The sequence below is a fragment of the Lagenorhynchus albirostris genome, chromosome 4 (assembly GCF_949774975.1).
Source record: "Lagenorhynchus albirostris chromosome 4, mLagAlb1.1, whole genome shotgun sequence".
Classification (NCBI taxonomy): Eukaryota; Metazoa; Chordata; class Mammalia; order Artiodactyla; family Delphinidae; genus Lagenorhynchus; species Lagenorhynchus albirostris.
Window position 1 is genome coordinate 82485487 of NC_083098.1, and position 19710 is coordinate 82505196.

At 40.7% G+C, this 19710-nt stretch overlaps 1 protein-coding gene across 4 annotated transcripts in view; it reads right to left on the bottom strand.

Moving 5' to 3' along the window:
* Window positions 1–7592: 7592 nt before the first annotated feature.
* TMEM33 (transmembrane protein 33) overlaps window positions 7593–19710 on the bottom strand; it is a 35918-nt gene continuing 23800 nt past the window's right edge. Inside the window, exons 8-9 of one of the 4 annotated variants that reach the window (XR_009540345.1) lie at window positions 9534–9836; window positions 7593–9296 (exon numbers count right to left, since the gene is read on the bottom strand). Coding sequence is in view for 3 of the 4 variants with exons in the window: in XM_060148270.1 (XP_060004253.1) it covers window positions 10880–10931 (52 nt within the window). In the remaining variant the exon portion in view is untranslated. Of the gene's footprint in view, window positions 9297–9533; window positions 9837–10770; window positions 10932–18322; window positions 19216–19710 lie in introns of those variants that run through there. The other 3 variants (XM_060148272.1, XM_060148270.1, XM_060148273.1) reach the window with 3 other exon arrangements.

The following is a 19710-nucleotide window of genomic DNA, read 5'->3' on the forward strand; positions in this document are numbered from 1 at the left end:
CACAACTACTGAGCCCATGTGCCACGTGCTCCACGACAAGAGAAGCCACCGCAATGAGAAGCCCGCGCACCACAACAAAGAGTAGCCCCCGCTCGCCGCAACTAGAAAAAGCCCGTGCGCAGCAACAAAGACTCAACGCAGCCAAAAATAAAGAAATTAATAATTTTTTTTAAAAAAATGCTGTTCCTTAAATATTTATAACCTCAAGATTACTGAAAAATCTGAATATTACTGGAAAGTTCTTATCCTTTCCTTATAAGTAGATTTTAGCAGAAATCCAGCATTATGATATAAAATACATAAAGGCTTAACTCTAATTTTATGGTAACTATATGTTGCATTAGCCTTTACTATATTGCTAACTTAAATGCTTTGGATTCTTAAAGTTGGCCCCTAGTTTCAACTATCATTTTAATCAAGACTGGTCAAAACTTCATAGGATTTACTTTTATGTACAATAGGATTTTAATTTTTCTTTATATGTATTTTCTAATAATTCTTAGAGGAATATTCATTCCTTTTGTGATAAGAAACATTTTTTAAATACATTCTTTTGCAGGGTTGTTAAAATAATTTTAATAACAGCTGTGTGATGTGAAGAACGTATTGCTGGTGTATAGCACAATTTCACCATGTGCTAGTTTTTTCCTACCCTCCTTTCCCCTGATATAGCTGGGCAATATAGCATTGTATAACTCGACTTACAGACACTGTATTAATTTTAATAAACCTCTAGAAGACTTGACTTGCCAAAAGTTTCAAGAATAAAGTGAATCATGCTGTGTTATCTTTTTTAACCCTCACAATGCTGTATCACATAATAAGTTCTCCATGGACTTGTATTAAAATACTTCTGCACTTGTCTTGGTATTTACACCTATATTGTCATCATATATTCGTCTTGCTGGATAGACTCAAAAATTTCCCCAAGTGCTGAAAATTGAGGCAATGTAAGCAGTCAGAGTCGGGGAGCCCCTGGAAAAAGAGAACTAGGAATGGCTTTCTTGACATAAGAGATGACATTTTTGGCCTAAGCCATCGTGTGCTCTAAGCCTGGTCACGATGCTTGCCCTTGAACAGGTCTTAGTAATTAATGATCTCGAGGGAATGCAGAAACAAAAGAAAAACAGTCAAAAAACAATAGTCCAGTGATAAAACAGAGTCCTAGTTTCTCCTCAAGGGATTTATATAACAATCTGATACTTATCTTTGAGTTCTGTAGGCACTAAGGCCCCCACCTAGGTGGAGGATGGAAAGATGATGAACTTTCCTGACCCTCGTGACTTCAATCAACTCAAGTTTGGACTCTGTCAACCTTTGCCCCAATTCTATACTGAATTCTCCTCTGCTCAAGCCCCTTCATGAACATGCATGTATCCTTAGCTAAAAAATTCCCCAATTTTGCTGTTCAGGGAGACACTGCTTTGGAAAGGATCCTCAGTGTTCTCCTTACTTGCTGCAAGTAATAAATCCTTCCTTCTCCCCCTCTTTGGCTTGGTTGTGTCTCTTGGATGGACACCCACCAAGAAGCAAACCCAGTTTTCAGGTAATGAAACAGGAGGGAAGGGGGCAGGGCTTTTAAAAGAATGACAACTTTTAAAAGAATGACATAGCCCAAGGACATGACATAAACTGATTAGAACCAAATAGGTCCAAGATGGCAGACAAGTTGATTTCCACTAGACCTTGAGCCTCAGTATACAGACGCTCATTGTAACACACCCACAGGCGCCATGACAGTTCCAAGGGCAACCATAAAGGTCAAAAAGTAGGCGGTGGCCCAATTCCTGGAAATCCCCACCCTTTCCCCAAAATAGCTGGAATACTCCTCCGAATCATTAGCCTATGAAATTACCCACCCTTATAAAAACTGACAATCCCATACCCTGGTGCTGCTTTCAACTTCTGAGATGGACAACACTCTGTCTGTGGAGTGTGTTTCTCTCTAAATAAATCCACTTCTTACCTATCACTTTGCCTCTCACTAAATTCTTCCTGTGATGAGACATCAAGAACCTGAGCATCATTAAGTCCTGAGACCAGGTATGCAATCTCAGTTAAAAGATCTTAGGTTCAAGTCCCAATCTGGGTTTGGGCTGGGTTTGAGTCCCTGCCCGTGGGTTCAAGTCCCAGTCTGAGTTGCATGGTTTCAGTAACAGCATCAGTTTTAGAGTTCCTTAGGGGAATTTCCACTGACCCTAAATTCTTTGAGGACTCTCATCCTTCCTTTACTTTAATGCTCAAATTGAGACACATTCAGCAGGTGCCCATATGTACTAAACAGGTAAGCATCATGGAGCTTATTTTCTATTGGAGGAGACAGAAAATTTAAAAATAAACACATATAGTTTCAAATAGTGATAGTAGTAGTAGCAATATTGATCATTTACTAATTGCCACACCCTCTATTTGCATTATCTCATTCATAACACCTTAGCAAGTTATAGATGAGGAAACCAAGGCACGTCTCTCTCTTAACTACCAAACTTTACTTTCTAAGCCAGTGGGTTTTGTCCTTTGGAAGAAAATATAAGGTCTTTTGCTGTTTTCTGAACAGTAGGTCAAGAGAGAGCATTTCCCCAGATTTTATATCCCATTTTTTTGTGTGAGCAACATGATATTAATTTGTCTGTTTCATGAGAATTTTTGTTATAAATAGATGCCTAAATATAGGGAATACTAAGTCAGATAGATGGAAATAGAAGTAGAAAAATGGGAAGTGTCATTTGATTATTATCATTAACCACAACTCCTGCAACATTTTCCATTAACTCTGAAGAAGTTCCACATCTTACAGAAATTCCACATCTTACAGCTTCTATAGTTGAGCTGACTATTCCTTGGTTTCATCCTGTCGATAGCGTTGGGAAAATAATGATTCTGATCATGAGACCAACTTAACTGTTTATCTGGAAAACTTAGATAATCCATTACAAGATAAAGTCAGCGGCTTTATCCTGAGGCTTACCGAGAACACAAATTTAATTTTGAACACGGATGTATTTGTTGGTGTCATGATGTTTTTCCCTGTGAAGTTGAGAAAGGAGGGAGTTTGCCTATCTGAACACTTCAAAAAGAAAATGACCACACCAAGGGTGTCATTGCCTGCTATACAACCAAGGTCAGAAGCAATGGGGGTCTGCACAGACACACGTTGCGTGTATAGGCAAACCTCTCCTGCCGAAGCACAGGAAGTGAAATGTGGAATTGACATGGTTTCTGACCAGTTTGCTAACTTTCATCTCCATTTTTCAGAAAAGGTGACTGATTTTCCCAAGATCACTCAGCAAGGATGTGCTAGAACCTGGAGTCAGACTCAGGCCCTCCGACTCCAAATCTGTGTTATACACTTGAGTGAAGGTGGTGGAGAGACAGAGGTTTATGGGTTTTCCCCCAGCATTATTCTATGAAGGTACTTGTGGGGGCTTTTTTTCTCAATTATTTGTGAAATGACCATAGAGTACTCCACTACCATTAAACTTAGGTTCACTCTTTGCCACTTCCATGCAAGAATAAGATGTCTTCTTGGGTGTCTTCAAGAAGAGGAGACAGGTCTTCCCTGGTGGCGCAGTGGTTGAGAGTCCGCCTGCCGATGCAGGGGACGCGGGTTCGTGCCCCGGTCCGGGAGGATCCCATGTGCCGCCGAGCGGCTGGGCCCGTGAGCCATGGCTGCTGAGCCTGCGCGTCCGGAGCCTGTGCTCCGCAACGGGAGAGGCCACAACAGTGAGGGGCCCGCGTACCGCAAAAGAAAAAAAAAGAAGAGGAGACATATCTCCATCGCCATTTGGATGTTTGCTTAGCCACCAAGCTTACTGACCTGTCCCGATGCTATGAATTTGGAGGAAACTTTTGAGCATTGCAGAGAGATGGTACAGCGACTAGAGAGAATTTCTGTGATATATAGACTATGGATCCCGTCTGATGCTACAGAACTCAGAGCTGGAATCACCGAGAGTAAATGAGATTGAGGCCTGCAGACTTGCCACGGAACACAACATGGGGCAAGAGGTATGTATGTTTCAGATGAATGTAGCTCACCACTGCCAGCTGGGAGTGAGCTGACAGATACAGCAAGACTTGCAAGGAGCTACCAAAGAATAGGGGGCTCTTGGGACCGAGTTTCTCCTCAGCGGGGCCTGTTGGGATCCCCATTCATCCTCACTGACAGTGAGCAAGATAAGCCGCACTGACCTACAGAAAGGGGACAGCAACCTTACCACAGTTAGGCAATACTTAAGGTATTGCCCTTTAGCCTTCTTGACCTCCTGACCCCACCATCGGAAGAGCAAGCAGCCCTTCCCCTTAAATGTTACATGACTTTTGGTTACATTCCTAAAAGGCTCCTCAGCCTCTAGGATATTTTCCCTCTCTTTTAAGAAACAACTTGCTCCATCCCCAGCATTCCACTCAATTTCCTCATCCACCACCTCCTCCCATCTTTCACAATTCTGCCCCTCCAACCTTACCAGCCCGCCCGCCCCAGCTCAGTCCCATGTTCTCCCGCCTAACCACATCATGCTGGCTTTGCCGCAGTCATTCTCAACCAGTGGCAACGTCTAGAGACATTTCGGTTCTCACAACTGGTAACTACTGGCATCTAGTGGGTAGAGGTCAAAGATGCTGCCAAACATCCTACAATAAGCAGGGTAGCCTGTCACGACAACGAATTAGACTCCTTGAAACGTCAACAGAGCTGCAGTTGAAAAACTCTGCTTCTGAGTCACAATTCGAAATGACATAGTAAAGGCAATGCCCATCAGCTTCTACCAAATGTGCGTGTGTGTTTGTATTTTTTTTCTATAAAGATGTCCTTTTTCTTTTTTTAAATTTATTTATTTTTATTTATTTACTTTTGGCTGTGTTGGGTCTTTGTTGCTGTACACGGGCTTTCTCTAGTTGTGGCGAGCGGGGGCTACTCCTTGTTGCGGTGCGTGGGTTTCTCATTGCGGTGGCTTCTCTTGTTGCGGAGCACGGGCTCTAGGCGCGCAGGCTTCAGTAGTTGTGGCACGCGGGCTCAGTAGTTGTGGCTCACGCGCTTAGTTGCTCCATGGCACATGGGATCTTCCCAGACCAGGACTCAAACCCCGGTCCCCCATGTCGGCAGGCGGATTCTTAACCACTGCACCACAAGGGAAGGCCCTGTGTGTGTATTTTTTTAACTCCTAAATCCTCACATATGCATCTTGATACTGACAGGTTTTCCCATCCACCAGGTCTGTCCATGTCTGAAGCCACTTCCCCATTTCAGCATCACTGGTGGGAATTAGGGAGAGAGGAACAGGGAGTACTCCTCATCTTCTTGCCTCCAATATCTATGCAAGTGGGGATGGGAAGGTAAAAAGATACACAGGACTAGATTCTAGCTTTGTTTTATTCTCAGCCTCTTGTGAACCCATCCTCCAAATATTTCAGCAGCGTGGACATGCTTCATTACAGCCACTTTGTTCCCATCAACTTCACTCCACTATCTCCTAACACCTCCAACATTTGTTCTTTTGTCTTTCAGTAGCTTGCTGGAAATACTTTTGCGTGACATCAATCTATATATATATCAGATTTCTGTGAAATTTGACACTGATTATTTGATCTTTCTAAAAATATCCAGGCCTTTATTTTTAGCCTTTTTTTAAAAAGAGGTTGGATTGAGTCAATTCTGGTATTAATTTTGGCTATGCCATATTTACTTCTGGACACAGCAGTTATAGAGAAACTGAAATGGGAAGAAAATAATCCTGTCTCTGCCCTGTTTCCTAGTTAAGAAAGAGCCAACTTTGAAGAAGGGAAGCCAAAGCATAGCTTGTAACAAGCTGAAAATAATGCCCTTGAGAGCTGAAGGCTAAACTGTGCCCCAGAAATGGTAAATAAGCTTGACCCTGGGTTTGGCTTATTTACAATAAGAAAAAAATCAATTGAAGAATTTCACATTCCTCTACAAAAGTAGACCATAAAGAGCCACTACACTTTCTGAAGAATTAGGACAAATGGAAGAATTTAATAGATAGAAAATAATTAAACAAACAAAAGCAAAATTTAAAGACTGCAGCAAAACATTAAAAAACAATGTGTTTTGGTTTTTTTTTTAAAGCTAAAAACATTTTAGAGGACTTCCTTGGCCGTCCTGTGGTAAAGACTCTGTGCTTCCACGGCAGGGGACGCCGGTTCCATCCCCGGTCTGGGAACTAAGATCCTGCATGCGGCTCGGCTCCGCCAAAAAAAAATTGAGAAAGTGTCAAAAGAATAATTACTAAACCCACAGGGTTGTGACAGATGTTACAGTCAGAGGCCATAGTACAAAAAATAATTATTCATTAACTTGCACTGTAGCATCTGCTACATGTTATTTCAGCAACTGAATTGTGCAGAAATGACAGTGAATTCTAAACTTAAATATCTAATAATTTAGCAGGGTCATTCCTGCTTTCAAAAAAAAAAAAAGAAAAGGAAAGAAATATTAAAGGTTATCGAAAAAGTGGTTATGGGGTTTCAAGACTAGTCATAGAATCTAATATACCATTTGAACTGGGCAACAGGCTTCTCACGGACCTTGCTGCTGAATACTGTGGATTTTATGGTAATAGGCATGACGCTCTGAGATGGCCCAATATCTTACACCCCTGCTGTTTTTTTGATAATGGGCTCACACTCTTATTCCTTTTCCATACTCCACCCCCCAGTCCATGATGAAACCGAGGCAATGGGTTTTGGCTGTTACTTACCAACATGTCAAATGAGAAAATATGCAACTGATAAAGCTTAGAAGCAAGGTCAGGAATAAAGAAAAGTAAATTTGAAAGCAGACAGATTGTTTAACAGTTGTTATTGGAAACAAATTCTGGATTAAACAAAGTTTTTTAAACTAAATTTAGGCCTCTTGACCTGGAATATTTTTTCGAATGATAGAACTCAGTGCCAGTGAAGGACATTTATATTTTGTGGCTGCCCAGCATAGTTTGAACACACTCCCAATATCTGGAGAATCTCCCACCTTGTGGGTTTAACTCCCCAAGGTGGAAGGCTGGCATTTGCTTTCCCAGGCTCCTTTCCAGCTAGGGCCCACAGATGTGACAGAGGCTCCAACCAACCATCAGAAATCTGTGAGAGGCCTCAACTTGCAAGAAAATAATGGGAAAAGCATGGCATCTCATGGAACACGTTTTGACGAGGGAAGAGATGTGAGGCACAAATACACAAATTCAGAGGCAGTAGAGACAGAAGCCCAGGGGCGTGTCCCAGCAATAGTGACCGTGTCAATGGAAACTGAAATAGGAAGCTGTGTCGTTTCCTGGTTATAGAGCTTCCAAGCCTGAGTCTCCCCTCCTTTTAAAAAATGCTGTTAGCTGCCCAATATCCTTTCAAAAAAATCCTTTTCTGTTTAACTAACTGGGGTGGATTTTGTTCAAATTTTTATGTTAAAGTCCTACCCCCAATGTGACTGTATTTGGAGACAGGACCTTTAGGAGGGAATTAAGGTTAAATGAGGTCATAAGGTTAGGGCCCTAAGCCAATAGGTGGCTTTATAAGAGGAGGAAGAGAGAAATATCCTTCTCTCTCTCCCTCCAAGTACACACATCAAAGAAAGGCCACCTGACCATACAGTGAGATGGTGGCTACCAAGAGGCCTCAGAATGAAATCTACTTTGCTGGCACCTTGACCTTGGAATTCCCAACCTGCAGAACTGTGAGAAAATAAATTTCTGTTGTTTAAGTCACCTAGTTTGTGATATTTTGTTATGGCATCCTGAGCAGACTAATACACCATATAATGGAAGAGCAAGGTGGTTTACTCTATAATAAAGCAGTCTTAATGTTGGTCAATTTAATATACACACAAAATCCTAAAGGATGTTCAATCGCACTTCATTTTCAGGCCATGCAATCCAAACAACACAAAGTCCATAAGTACACAAGCCAGTGGAGTGTTTTAATCTGTTCAACTTGTCCCTAAGCTCCATTCACAGTCATGAAGTCTTAGTCCCAGACTCTGGGGGAACAGCATGTGGTAACACCAAGGTCACCAGAGAATCTTTGACAATCTCCTTCATACCTTCCATATCTGTGTTGTTAAATACACTAACCAGTAGTCATATGTGGAGAGTGAGCCTTTGATATATGGCTAGTCTGAATTGAGATGTGCTGTAAGAATAAAATATATATTGAAGGCTTAATATGAAAAAAAGAATGTAAAATTATTAATAATTAATAACTGTTGATAATGTTTTAGATATAGTGGGTTAAATAAAACATATTAAAAAAATTAATTTCACCTGTTTCTTTTTACTGGTTTAATATGCTATTAGAACATTTTATTTTTATCATTTTTAAAATATTTATTTATTTAGGCTGAGCCCCGTCTTAGTTGTGGCATGTGGGATCTTCATTGCGGCATGCAGGATCTTTAGTTGTGGCATGCGAACACTTAGTTGTGGCATGTATGTGGGATCTAGCTCCCTGACCAGGGATCAAACCCAGGCCCCCTGCATTGGGAGCAGGAATTCTCAGCCACTGGACCGTCACGGAATTCCCAACTACTAGAACATTTAAAATTATATATGTGGCTTGCATGTGTGCCTTGCATTATATTCCTATTGGACAGTGCCGCTCCATACACACACGCAGTCTCTTGGCTGTGTTGAGTTTTTGTTGCTGCACGCGGGCTTCCTCTAGTTGCAGCGAGCGGGGGCTACTCTTCGTTGCGGTGTGCGGGCTTCTCAAAGTTGTGTCTTCTCTTGTTTCGGAGCACGGGCTTTAGGCATGTGGCCGTCAGTAGTTGTGGCACGCAGGCTCAGTAGTTGTGGCTCGCGGGCTCTAGAGCACAGACTCAGTAGTTGTGCTGCATGGGCTCAGTTGCTCCGTGACATGTGGGATCTTCCCAGACCAGGGCCCGAACCCGAGTCCCCTGCATTGGCAAGCGGATTCTTAACCACTGCGCCACCAGGGAAGTCCCTCTTACTCCTTCTGATACATTCACTCTTTCCTTAAAGTCTCAGCTCCAGTTTTTCCCGGGTCTTGCCTTCAAAGGATGCTGTCAATCTTTCTCTGCTCCAAGTGGTTCTGCTTTTGATAGTGATCAGGTTTCAAAACTTGAGTATGCTTGAGGTGGGGGGGTAGTCCTCACGGGGGTCTGATTCCCAGATAAAATATCTATTGCAGTTAGAACTTTCCTCATTGCACTGATACTTGTTCTCCTTCATTGCCTTAGGTAACATTTTAAAAACACTCTTCTACAGAAGAAAAAAAAAAAGATGAACTTTATTTGGGAAAATAAACTAACAACAAAACCACAAAAAACAAAAAACCTTGGGCCTTCCCTGGTGGCGCAGTGGTTGAGAGTCCGCCTGCCGATGCAGGGGACACGGCTTCGTGCCCTGGTCCGGGAAGATCCCACATGCCGCGGAGCGGCTGGGCCCGTGAGCCATGGCCGCTGAGCCTGCGCGTCCGGAGCCTATGCTCCGCAACGGGAGAGGCCACGGCATTGGGAGGCCCGTGTACCGCAAAAAAAAAAAAAAAAAAAAAAAAAAAAAAAAAAAAAAAACCTTAACCCTTCTATTAATAATGTAGGCTTTAGAATTCAATATTCTAGAAAAATGGAAGGAAGTGGTAGGGAAGAAAACCCAGTCCTGTCATACATACATTAGTGATCTGGATCCTATATTACCCTCTGTTCTTCAAAAGAGGAACATATGTGGAAAGTGTTTAAATGGATTCCCAAGGTCATAGATCTGTAGAAGTAGTTAGTACTGAAACCCCGGTTCTGAGCTTTATTCTGTTCTCTTACCATTATATCACAATATCATGTAATCTCCAAAATTTAGTGACAATTCAAAATTTTACAGTACCTGGGTAGGGGAGAAAATGGGAGGTGGTCATTGTTACAAACATCAATTATTACTAAACAGTACCTGGAAAATAATTATAGTTATTTTCTGACTATTTGGGATATAAATAAGTGGGAAATTATGTTAACAACTATTCAGTTTATTCAGTATAGCACTCCACAGAATTGTCCTAAATTATAGATGACGACGATGACAGCCAAAATGTTTTGAGCCCTTTATGTGAAGCACTATGCTAAACACTCTATATGCTTGAGCTCATTGTATCATTTCACAATGGATAGGATATTATTATCCCCATTTTACAGGAGAAACAGAAATCACACAGCTAAGAAGTGACTGAAACCAGGTCTGTCTGATCTCAGAGCCCTAGATCCTGGCCATGCTCTACTGCTTTCCAGTGATCGCACAGGCTCCGGACGTGCAGGCTCAGCGGCCATGGCTCACGGGCCCAGCCACTCCGCAGCATGTGGGATCCTCCCAGACTGGGGCACGAACCTGAATCCCTTGCATCGGCAGGTGGACTCCCAACCACTGCGCCAGCAGGGAAGCCCTTTCCAGTGATCTTATCTCTGCTACTTCCTATGTGTCTCAGGTCATACCCATATCTAAAGAAAATAAAATTGTAATTCTGGGCATCATTCTCTGCACATTAACAGATAAATTTAGTTTCGAGCATTTCTTAGACTATTTTTCCATCCTTCTTAAGAATTCATTTGGGATCGTTTAGAAAGAGCATGTTTTGGAGAGGACTTTCAATCATTTACTGATTTTGAAGAAGTACTTCTGGAGAGAACTCTTGCAATTACAGAGGCTGATCTGACTTTGCCAAGTAATAGCAGTTTTGCTTTCTGTCCCTTGCATAAACTTTTATGTCCCTGGAATTGTGAGAGGTTAAAAAAAAAAATCCACCTATCAACATAAGGCTTTCTACTTTAATAAGGGAAACAGAACAACATTCTCTTAAAGGGTCCAGAGTTTCTTTTTTTCCCTGAAAGGTGCTGACTTAAAACATGGCAACATAAATTTTAATCAACACTGACTCATCAAGTAGGATTTTGAAGAAAGTTCTTTAAATTCCAGGAGTCCCAGAATCTCCTAAGGTAAAACGAGAAGCATAATATAAAATGTAGCTATTTGTACAAAACTTCACAGTGTACAAGTTCACCTCAAACAATCCTCAAAATAATCCTCTACTGGCCGTATTATACAAATTAGGAAATTGAGGCCCAAGGAAATTAAAAGAATGTCTGTAAAGATTGGAACCACCGTGTGTGGACTTTTTGACATTACTCCTGATGTTGCATGTATTTTAACTCCTTCATTATGTTTTAACATGTGAGCTAGTATGTCACCTGAATCCATCACCAAAAAGAAAACCAGAGACATCCTGAATAAAAAAGAGGCCAGAGTATGTGGCAAAGCCTTTATTTACTTTTCCCATGGAGTTTTTCATCCTATCATAGCATAGATTCTACCTCTCCACCATCACTTTCCCTCTCTATTCATCCCTTCTCCCAAATCTTTCGCTATCTCCTGCCTCCCATTATCTTGGACTGGCAATAAAGGAGCCTTTAGTTTCCATCTATCTGGGAAGGAGGCTTTGGGTCCTTCAGATTTTTCAGAATGAAACACCACCAAAGGAACCTTTTTTTCATTTTTCTCTTGTTAATGCTGACTAGTTCTCAAATCAACCTAAAAAAATCATGTTAAACAGGAAAAAAAATTCCCCCCCTCACACACACCTTAAAAGCAACCCCAAAATGGCAAAATGTAAAGAATTTTCAGAATGAGTGAATACACACAGGTAATCTATTCCAGTTCCTGGTAAACTTAGGGTAAGGGGTGGGAGCCAGAACAGGACACTAAAGGCAGGAGGTAAAGAAGAGGCCCCACGCAAGGAGGGCAATCTAACAGAAGTTTGCATAACAAACAACTGCATTTGAAGTCTAGAGACAGCTAGGAAAGTTGGCTTTTTCTACCTTGGTGTCAGGTGGAGGGAAGAAAAATCTTCCCTAAGAATTCGTAACCACAAGCCAGTATTCATAACATTTGTACCCTAAATTTACACTTCCTGTGTGGGGAAAAAAAAGAGCTAAGAGCTAAGAATTGAGTTTAAGTGGTCCCAGTGTGTAATGCCCCAAGGCACCTGGCAGAAGCAAATTTAAATCCTTTTAACCCAAAACTCTGTTGCATGCTCGAATTTCTAAAGTTTAATGGGGAGAAAAAGAAAAAGACAAAAAAAAGGCAAGTGTGTATAAATTCCAAAATAGTAGAGTGGGAAAAATGGGTTGAAAAAAAAAAATCTAAGGGAAAAAACCACACAAACAAACAACGAAAGACACAAACAAGAAAAGAGGAAAAGGGCTTCCCTTGTGGTGCAGTAGTTGAGAATCTGCCTGCCAATACAGGGAACACGGGTTCGAGCCCTGGTCTGGGAAGATCCCACATGCCGCGGAGCAACTGGGCCTGTAAGCCATGGCCACTGAGCCTGCGCGTCTGGAGCCTGTGCTCCGCAACAAAAGAGGCCGCGATAGTGAGAGGCCCGCGCACTGCGATGAAGCTCGCCGCAACTAGAGAAAGCCCTCGCACAGAAACGAAGACCCAACACAGCCAAAAATAAATAAATAATTTTTTTAAAAAAAAAGGAGGAAAAAAGAAACAAAAGGCAGAACAAATAGCACAAAATAAGACTCTAGAAATAAACCCACATATATCAGTAATAACAGTAATTATAAGTGGACTAAACTATGCAGTTAAAAAACAAAGTTATCAAACCATTTTTAAAAGTTTAGCTATATATTATTGCTAGTCACGTTTCAGTCAGGGAAGCAGAACTTTGCGTGACGAGACAAGGAATTTATACTGAAAGTAGATTTTATACAATTGGGGGAGGAGGTGGAGACCTCAATATCCAGAAAGGGGAGATAATCAAAGATACTGACTAGTCTCCTAAGCACTGCCATGCGTGTTGAATACTATAAGGAAAAAATGAGAAACAAAGCGTATCCCATCTATCACGAAGCGGATATGGAATAGGAATTTGTGGAGAGTTCTATGGGAAGTTATTGCCCCTGTGAGTCTACCACCTCTGGGTCCGCAGCCAAGCAGTGGAGGCCGACCTGGAGCAGCCTTCAGGAGGAAGAGCTGTAAGGAGCACAAAGAGAAAAACACACTGGACCCTGCTGGGCATCTGTTGCAGTTACTCATCACCCTGTCTACAAACCTTCAAAGTAAAGGCCACTCCTTCACATCTACCTGTCAATTCTCATACAAATTCCTTTTGGGAGCCAAGTCTAACCCAGAAAAGGAAATTCTGGGAAAATGTAGTTCCCAGCTTGATTGAGCTGACGATAGAACAATCCAGAATAACTGTTTATAAGAGACACATCTAAAGCATAAAGAACAGGAGTGGGAACAGACACGTCAGGCAAAAACTAAGCAAAAGAAACCTGATGTACTTGATTAAAATCAAACAAAACAGATTTTAAAGCAAAAGTTGTTTTCTAGAGTTAGAGGGCCATGATATAAAATGTTCAACTGGAGGATAAAATTCTAAAGTTGCCTACACCTAATAATATAGCCTTAAAATACACAAGGCAAAAATTGAGAGGATTACCAGGAGAAATTGACAAATCTGTTATCACAGTGAGAGACTCTGACATACCTTTTCGAATAATAGTAAAAGCAGATGAGAAATAAGAAAGAATATACGAGATTGAACAACACTAATAAAAAGTGTAAAGGAAAAATACTGTGCTGTGAAAGAGAAGCTGGGGAGGTATTAGGTATTATCTTAGATTAGAGGTTGAGGTTTTGCCAGGTGGATACAGCAGGACCATGGGGCAAGTGTTGAGGACACTGCCAAAAGAAAGGTTCAAATGATGTCAACGTGCTTGGAGAAAAAGGAAATAAAGACAAGGATAAGGTGAGAAGAGGGAAAAAGTAGGACTGCCTGTGGAATGATGTTTCGCCCATTGGCCTTCCAAGTGTGCTGGTGGGCTTTTCACCTAAGCTGAGCTCTAGGCTTAGAGAGAAGTTCTTTCTTCCTGATTTGTCTTTCTGTACCTCAGAGTATAAAGGGGAAAGGTGTCATGGAGTCACTCAACTAAGCCTTAGGCCACAGGGGCCTGAGGATCTCTCCTTACTTAAGAGGTGCCTACTCTCCTTTCCCTTCCCCTCCTCTCTCTGGTCAAAATTGAGAATTATTGGCAAGAGAGTATGAAGAAGATTGAAGCATTATAGAGTTCAAACCTAGGTATTTTCTCTCACAAAAGGCATCTGAGTCGGGACAAGGCCTGTGACAAGGGTGGAGCACAAAGGAAAGAGATAGAGAAGATCTTTAAGCCTGTTTTCGTCAGCAAAATGAATGAGTTCTTGGGGTTAACGTAATCCAGCCCAACTCACCAGGACCGGAAGTCAAATGGGTCTAGTACAGAACCCATTACTATTAACAGTGTGAACTGGCCCAGGAAGAGACCACAAGCTGGTGGCCCATAGCTAAATTGGGTCCACAGTGTGAGACTGGCAGTGTTTAGAACGTTTTCTTAACTTGAATTTGAATGTCGTTACGGGTACTTTCTGTCTCAGTTCAGTCTTCCCACTCCTCCTGACATTCCTGTCACTGGCCAATTCACCTATTCTTGTTAGGAAACTTAAATACATTGGTGTTTGTGGCATTATCCCTTCCGTTTATTTTCCTTGGGTAACAGTAAATACTGAGTTGAAAACCTGGGATCCTGGCCATCTGTTTCTTTTTAAAAGCCTTGATCAACATCAGTAGCAACAATAAAAACCAAAACCAAACAAAAAATCCTCAAAAGATTCTATGTGACTTTGCACTGTGATTTACAACCAGGTTTACTAAGTGGTTAATTACAACCCAAATTAATTTTGCATTTTTCAAAGGGCTTTTTTATATTCCATTTAATGGTAAGAATAAACAATGAAAATATAGGAGATGGGCTACACAGTCTTAACTAAAAGATTATATGGAAATGACACTGAAATAACTAACCAGTGTTAAGTTCTACTGATGTCTGTGAGTGATAATGTATTATTTCAAGGTTAAAAAAAATGGGTATTTGGTGTAATTAATATGCAATACTTTTTTCCTGGCATGGTAGTTAGGAGATCCATTTATAAGAGAATCCTATGACAACCAAAAACAGTTCACTTACAGAAGAAGAGCATCTACCTCCTCTTATCCTTGCTCAAAACTTTGAAGACACGTAAGAGTGTCCAAGATGACCTCCTTAAGGTTGGACAAACAGCCCATGTACGGAGGCATCTCCTAAGTATCGAACCATTTATTCTATAAATTTTTGTTTTATTTAAAGATATATATTTATTTACTTTGGCTGCGCTGGGTTTAGTTGCAGCATGCAGGATCTTTAGTTGCGGCATGCTGACTTCTTAATTGTGGCATGTGGGCTCTTTTTAGTTGTGGCATGCATGCGTGATCTAGTTCCCTGACCAGGGATCGAACCTGGGCCTCCTGCATTGGGAGCGCAGAATCTTACCCACTGGGCCACCATGGAAGTCCCTATTTTACAAAATTTTAAAAAAGAACTAATCTTATGATACCCAAATTATGATGGTATCCCAAAGAACATCCATAAGTTGTCACAAGACTGTTACTTAGACTATAAAAATGTGCACTCACTCAGTGAACGTGGGCTGAATGAGGGCTCTAATGATTTCCTTCACAAATTATCAGTCAGGAATTCCCACTGACCTGTCTGTGGAAATTCGGTTTCTCAGCCATAAAACAGAGATAAAAAGTCTACTTGTTTCATAAATATAATGGAAAAATTCATTAGCTCACTTAGGTACCTTGGAAACTAATAGTGATTATTAACCAATGAAAATGGTCTAAAAACTTTTTTTTAACATTAAAAGGTAGAAATCATTAGTAAGAAGGCCTTTATATCCTTGATTGGGAGTTTAATGTAAAAACCACTGGAAATAAAATCAAGAGTCAAGCAATGTTTCTCTCCCTCCACCCCTTGCCCATGGCTTTTTATTACAGGCAAAATGAGAGCCAATAGAATTATTTCTCCAAAAACTTGCCACCAAGGGGCACTTTGCTTGTAGTGTAATTAAAATAAGATTCTAAAGTTTTAAAATTTGAGAATCTGATAACTACCAGTATATAGAAAATAGAGTAGGAATGATTTTATAAACTAACTTCAAAGTTGCTTGTGCATCTTATTATAGAAAGGTTAAAAGATATGGATGTTATCAAAAGCATTTCAGGGACTTCCCTGGTGGTCCAGTGGTTAAGCTTCCGTGCTCCCAATGCAGGGGGCCAGGGTTCGATCCCTGGTCAGGGAACTAGATCCCGCATACCGCAGCTAACAGCCTTTATGCGGCAGCAAAGATCTTGCATGCTGCAACAAAGATCTCGCATGCTGCAACTAAGACCCAGTGCAGCCAAATAAATAAATATTTTAAAAAGCATATCAGTACTATATAAATATGTATAGTTAATTATAGCTGCACAAAACCACTTTAGAGCAAGTATAATGAACATAAAAGCTCAAATGGAGTTGTAATAAACCTTACAGATTCTTTGATTTTTACCACAGTAAGTTAATATCCTTTCTGTTAAGAAAAAAAAAGAAAGAAAAAAAGCCCTCTGGTAGGTTCTAATTATAAGGGTAAATGTTTAATTACTCACTTTGAAAGAATATTTTATTCCCAGCAATATATCCATATAACTAAAAATATCAGAGCCCAAATTAAAATATTTTTCTAAAAACTGTTCCAACATTTTTGTAAGAAATGTTCTGCTTTTATTTTGAAATTGAGGATCATCCTCAGGAAAGGAAAATATAAAGTTCATATTAAAAACTTCAGTTCAAACTAAGTCTAATAATACAGTAAGCCCTAAAGGGAAGTTTAGCCTTTCAGACAAAGGTAATTTGTAAATACCTCAAAAGATGAACTACGTACTTTGTATATTACTAAATGGAACTGTAAAACATGAACCTGATAATTCACAGTATCAAGGACCATTATTTCAGATCAGAGAATCCTGCACATACAACTGTATTTTTTATAAGTTAATGACAAAAAATGATACCCATTTTATTCTGGATCACTGCAAGTTTCATTTCTTTGTCTTGAGGGTTTGTAGTTTGTTACTTAAATGAAATGGCCTATTACTCTTGGAAGTCTAGGAATAAATAATTGTAGAGCTCCAAATTTAAATAATTTAAATGAAAAAATACTATAAACTACTGTTTTCTTTTTAAAGGCTATCATTTTTTAAAAATTGGGAATAAATTGACCTGAATTCCACTATTTAATTATTTGGAAATATCTATAGTTTTAAAGGTAATTTAATAAGAACAATGGTTCTAATGTTATTTATCTCCATCTTTGGTTAACAGCACTCCCTTCCTTTGAAGCAATGACCTAACCCCTCTCTGTTTCCAGTAAGACTGCCAAAGTCCCACACTCTCCATGTTTTCAAGGAAAAAAATCCTTGGACACACTATCTCCTTTTGCAGGGAGAAAGTGAAGTGGGAAGGCAAAATCTTCCCTACCTCTTTCCCTAAAGGGTGGTGGTTTCTGTGTCTTTCTCTGAGGGCAGCAACACAGGGGAAAAAGTCTTCCTTTCACTGAAAAACACTAGAATTTTCCCTTTCCCTTATGTTATGCTTATTGTTATAAAATTGTGTTAAGCCTTTTTCATGTCAGAGTGTTACTGTTAGTCAATCACTTCTAGACACCCAATCTAAAAGACCTATGTTACTGTTAATTTTTTAATACTGATATTCAAAAGGATCCTTATCTTTTATTTTTTAAAAATAAATTTATTTATTTTTGGCTGTGTTGGGTCTTCGTTGCTGCGCACAGGCTTTCTCTAGTTGCAGCGAGCGGGGGCTACTCTTTGTTGCGGTGCACAGGCTTCTCATTGCGGTGGCTTCTCTTGTTGCGAAGCACAGGCTCTAGGCTCGTGGGCTTCAGTAGTTGTGGCACATGGGCTCAGGAGTTGTGGCTCACGGGCTCCAGAGCACAGGCTCAGTAGTTGTGGCACACAGGCTCAGCTGCTCCGTGGCATGTGGGATCTTTCCCGGACCAGGGCTTGAACCCGTGTCCCCTGCATTGGCAGGTGGATTCCCAACCACTGTGCCACCAGGGAAGTCCCAGGATCCTTATCTTTTAGAAACACAATGTAATTTTTACTCAGTGGTATAGAATAATGTGAATTATTTAAACAAGAAGAAAAAGTAAATAGAGGTGAATAGACTGGGGTAGCCATGGTGGAGGATTTAATGAGGGCTGGGTGATAATAATATGGAAGTTCATCATACTATTCTATTTTTATGTATGTTCAAAACTCACCATAAGAAGTTTAAAAAGAACCAAACCTTTGTTGACAAATCGCCTGTTTAGACTGATAACTCGGGGATCTTGGCTGACAACTTTTTTTTTAATGTTTATATTATTTTTATTAAATTTTATTTGCCTATAATGTATACATCAGTAGTATAATGCATGATGGAAAATTCATGATTTATAAAATAGTAATGAAATTACCCTCACCTTAGTCCCCAGGGTAGGCAACAAATCTATACACAGACATGCCACTATACATCTGCTTCTCTCTTAATCTTATATCTTAAAGATTTTTCCACATCAGTACATCACAGAGCCTCCTCATTCTTTCGTATTGTACTCTGGATATGTTATTTACCTATGCCATTACTTAACTGTGTCCACTGAAAGGAAAACAAACACTACTTCTTCCTTTACTCACACTCATAATACTTAAGATGCCAGATGTGTGGGGTTTCCTACACCAAGCAATGCTGCGATATTCTACAGACACCAACTGGGTGTCCTACAGTTCAGTTCAGTCTGACACCATCCATCTGATCCCACAAGTTACGGGCTCAGGCTCATGGTGCTGTCCCCACTTCAGACGCCAATTGCAAGTCCCAGGTTGTCGCCTACTCTTCTGACTGGCTGACTATAATTCAGCATTCCCACAATCACCACCTCAGGTTTGATACTTTGCTAGAACAGCTCACAGAACTCAGGGAAATGTGTTTACGTTTATCATATAATAAAGGATATGGATGAACAGCTAGATGAAGAGACATCATGGAAGTCCAGAAGGGTTCCAAGTGTAGGAGGTTCTGTCCCCATGGATTTGGGTTGCGCCACCCTCCCAGCACGAGTATGTTCACCAGTCTGGCAGCTCTCCAAAGCTCACAGTTCAGGGATTTTCATGGAGGCTTCATTATATAGGCATGATCAATTATTAACTCAATCTCCAGCTTCTTCTCCCAGGAGGAAGATGGTGTTGTTACCGAACTCAGGTTCTGCTGCTCGCCGCTGGAATGCCAATACTCAAGAGATGAGAGTGCTGGTTGGAAAGGAAAAGTTGCTTTATTCAGGAAGCAATCTGGGGAGAAGACGGACTGGTATCCAAAAATCAACTTTGAAGATTCTGCTTGACTATGAAAGTTTTTTAAGGGAGAATCATTTGGGGAAGAGGGATCTGACTTCCCGTGTGCACTTTCTTCTGATTGGTCTATGGTGAGGTAACAGAGCCGTGTTCAAGGAATCTTGTGCTCGGCCTTAAGTTACCATTCTCCACCCAAGTGGGGGCCATAGTTCCTACAGAACTCAAAGATATTGTTCTATTCCTTAAGGAGGAACCAGGACCCTGCCCCACAGCTGCACTATTGTTTCTTGACTGCTCCTTTTTTCTGCTTTCGAAACTCTCCTTCCCCGATAAGCAATGGCTGACCACTTCCTTGAGCAGTCACTCCATTCAACCAGGCTTAGGGAATGACATGACCTTTCTCTCCCCAAAGCTCAGAATTATTTCCTAAACAGCTTCAAATATCCCCATATG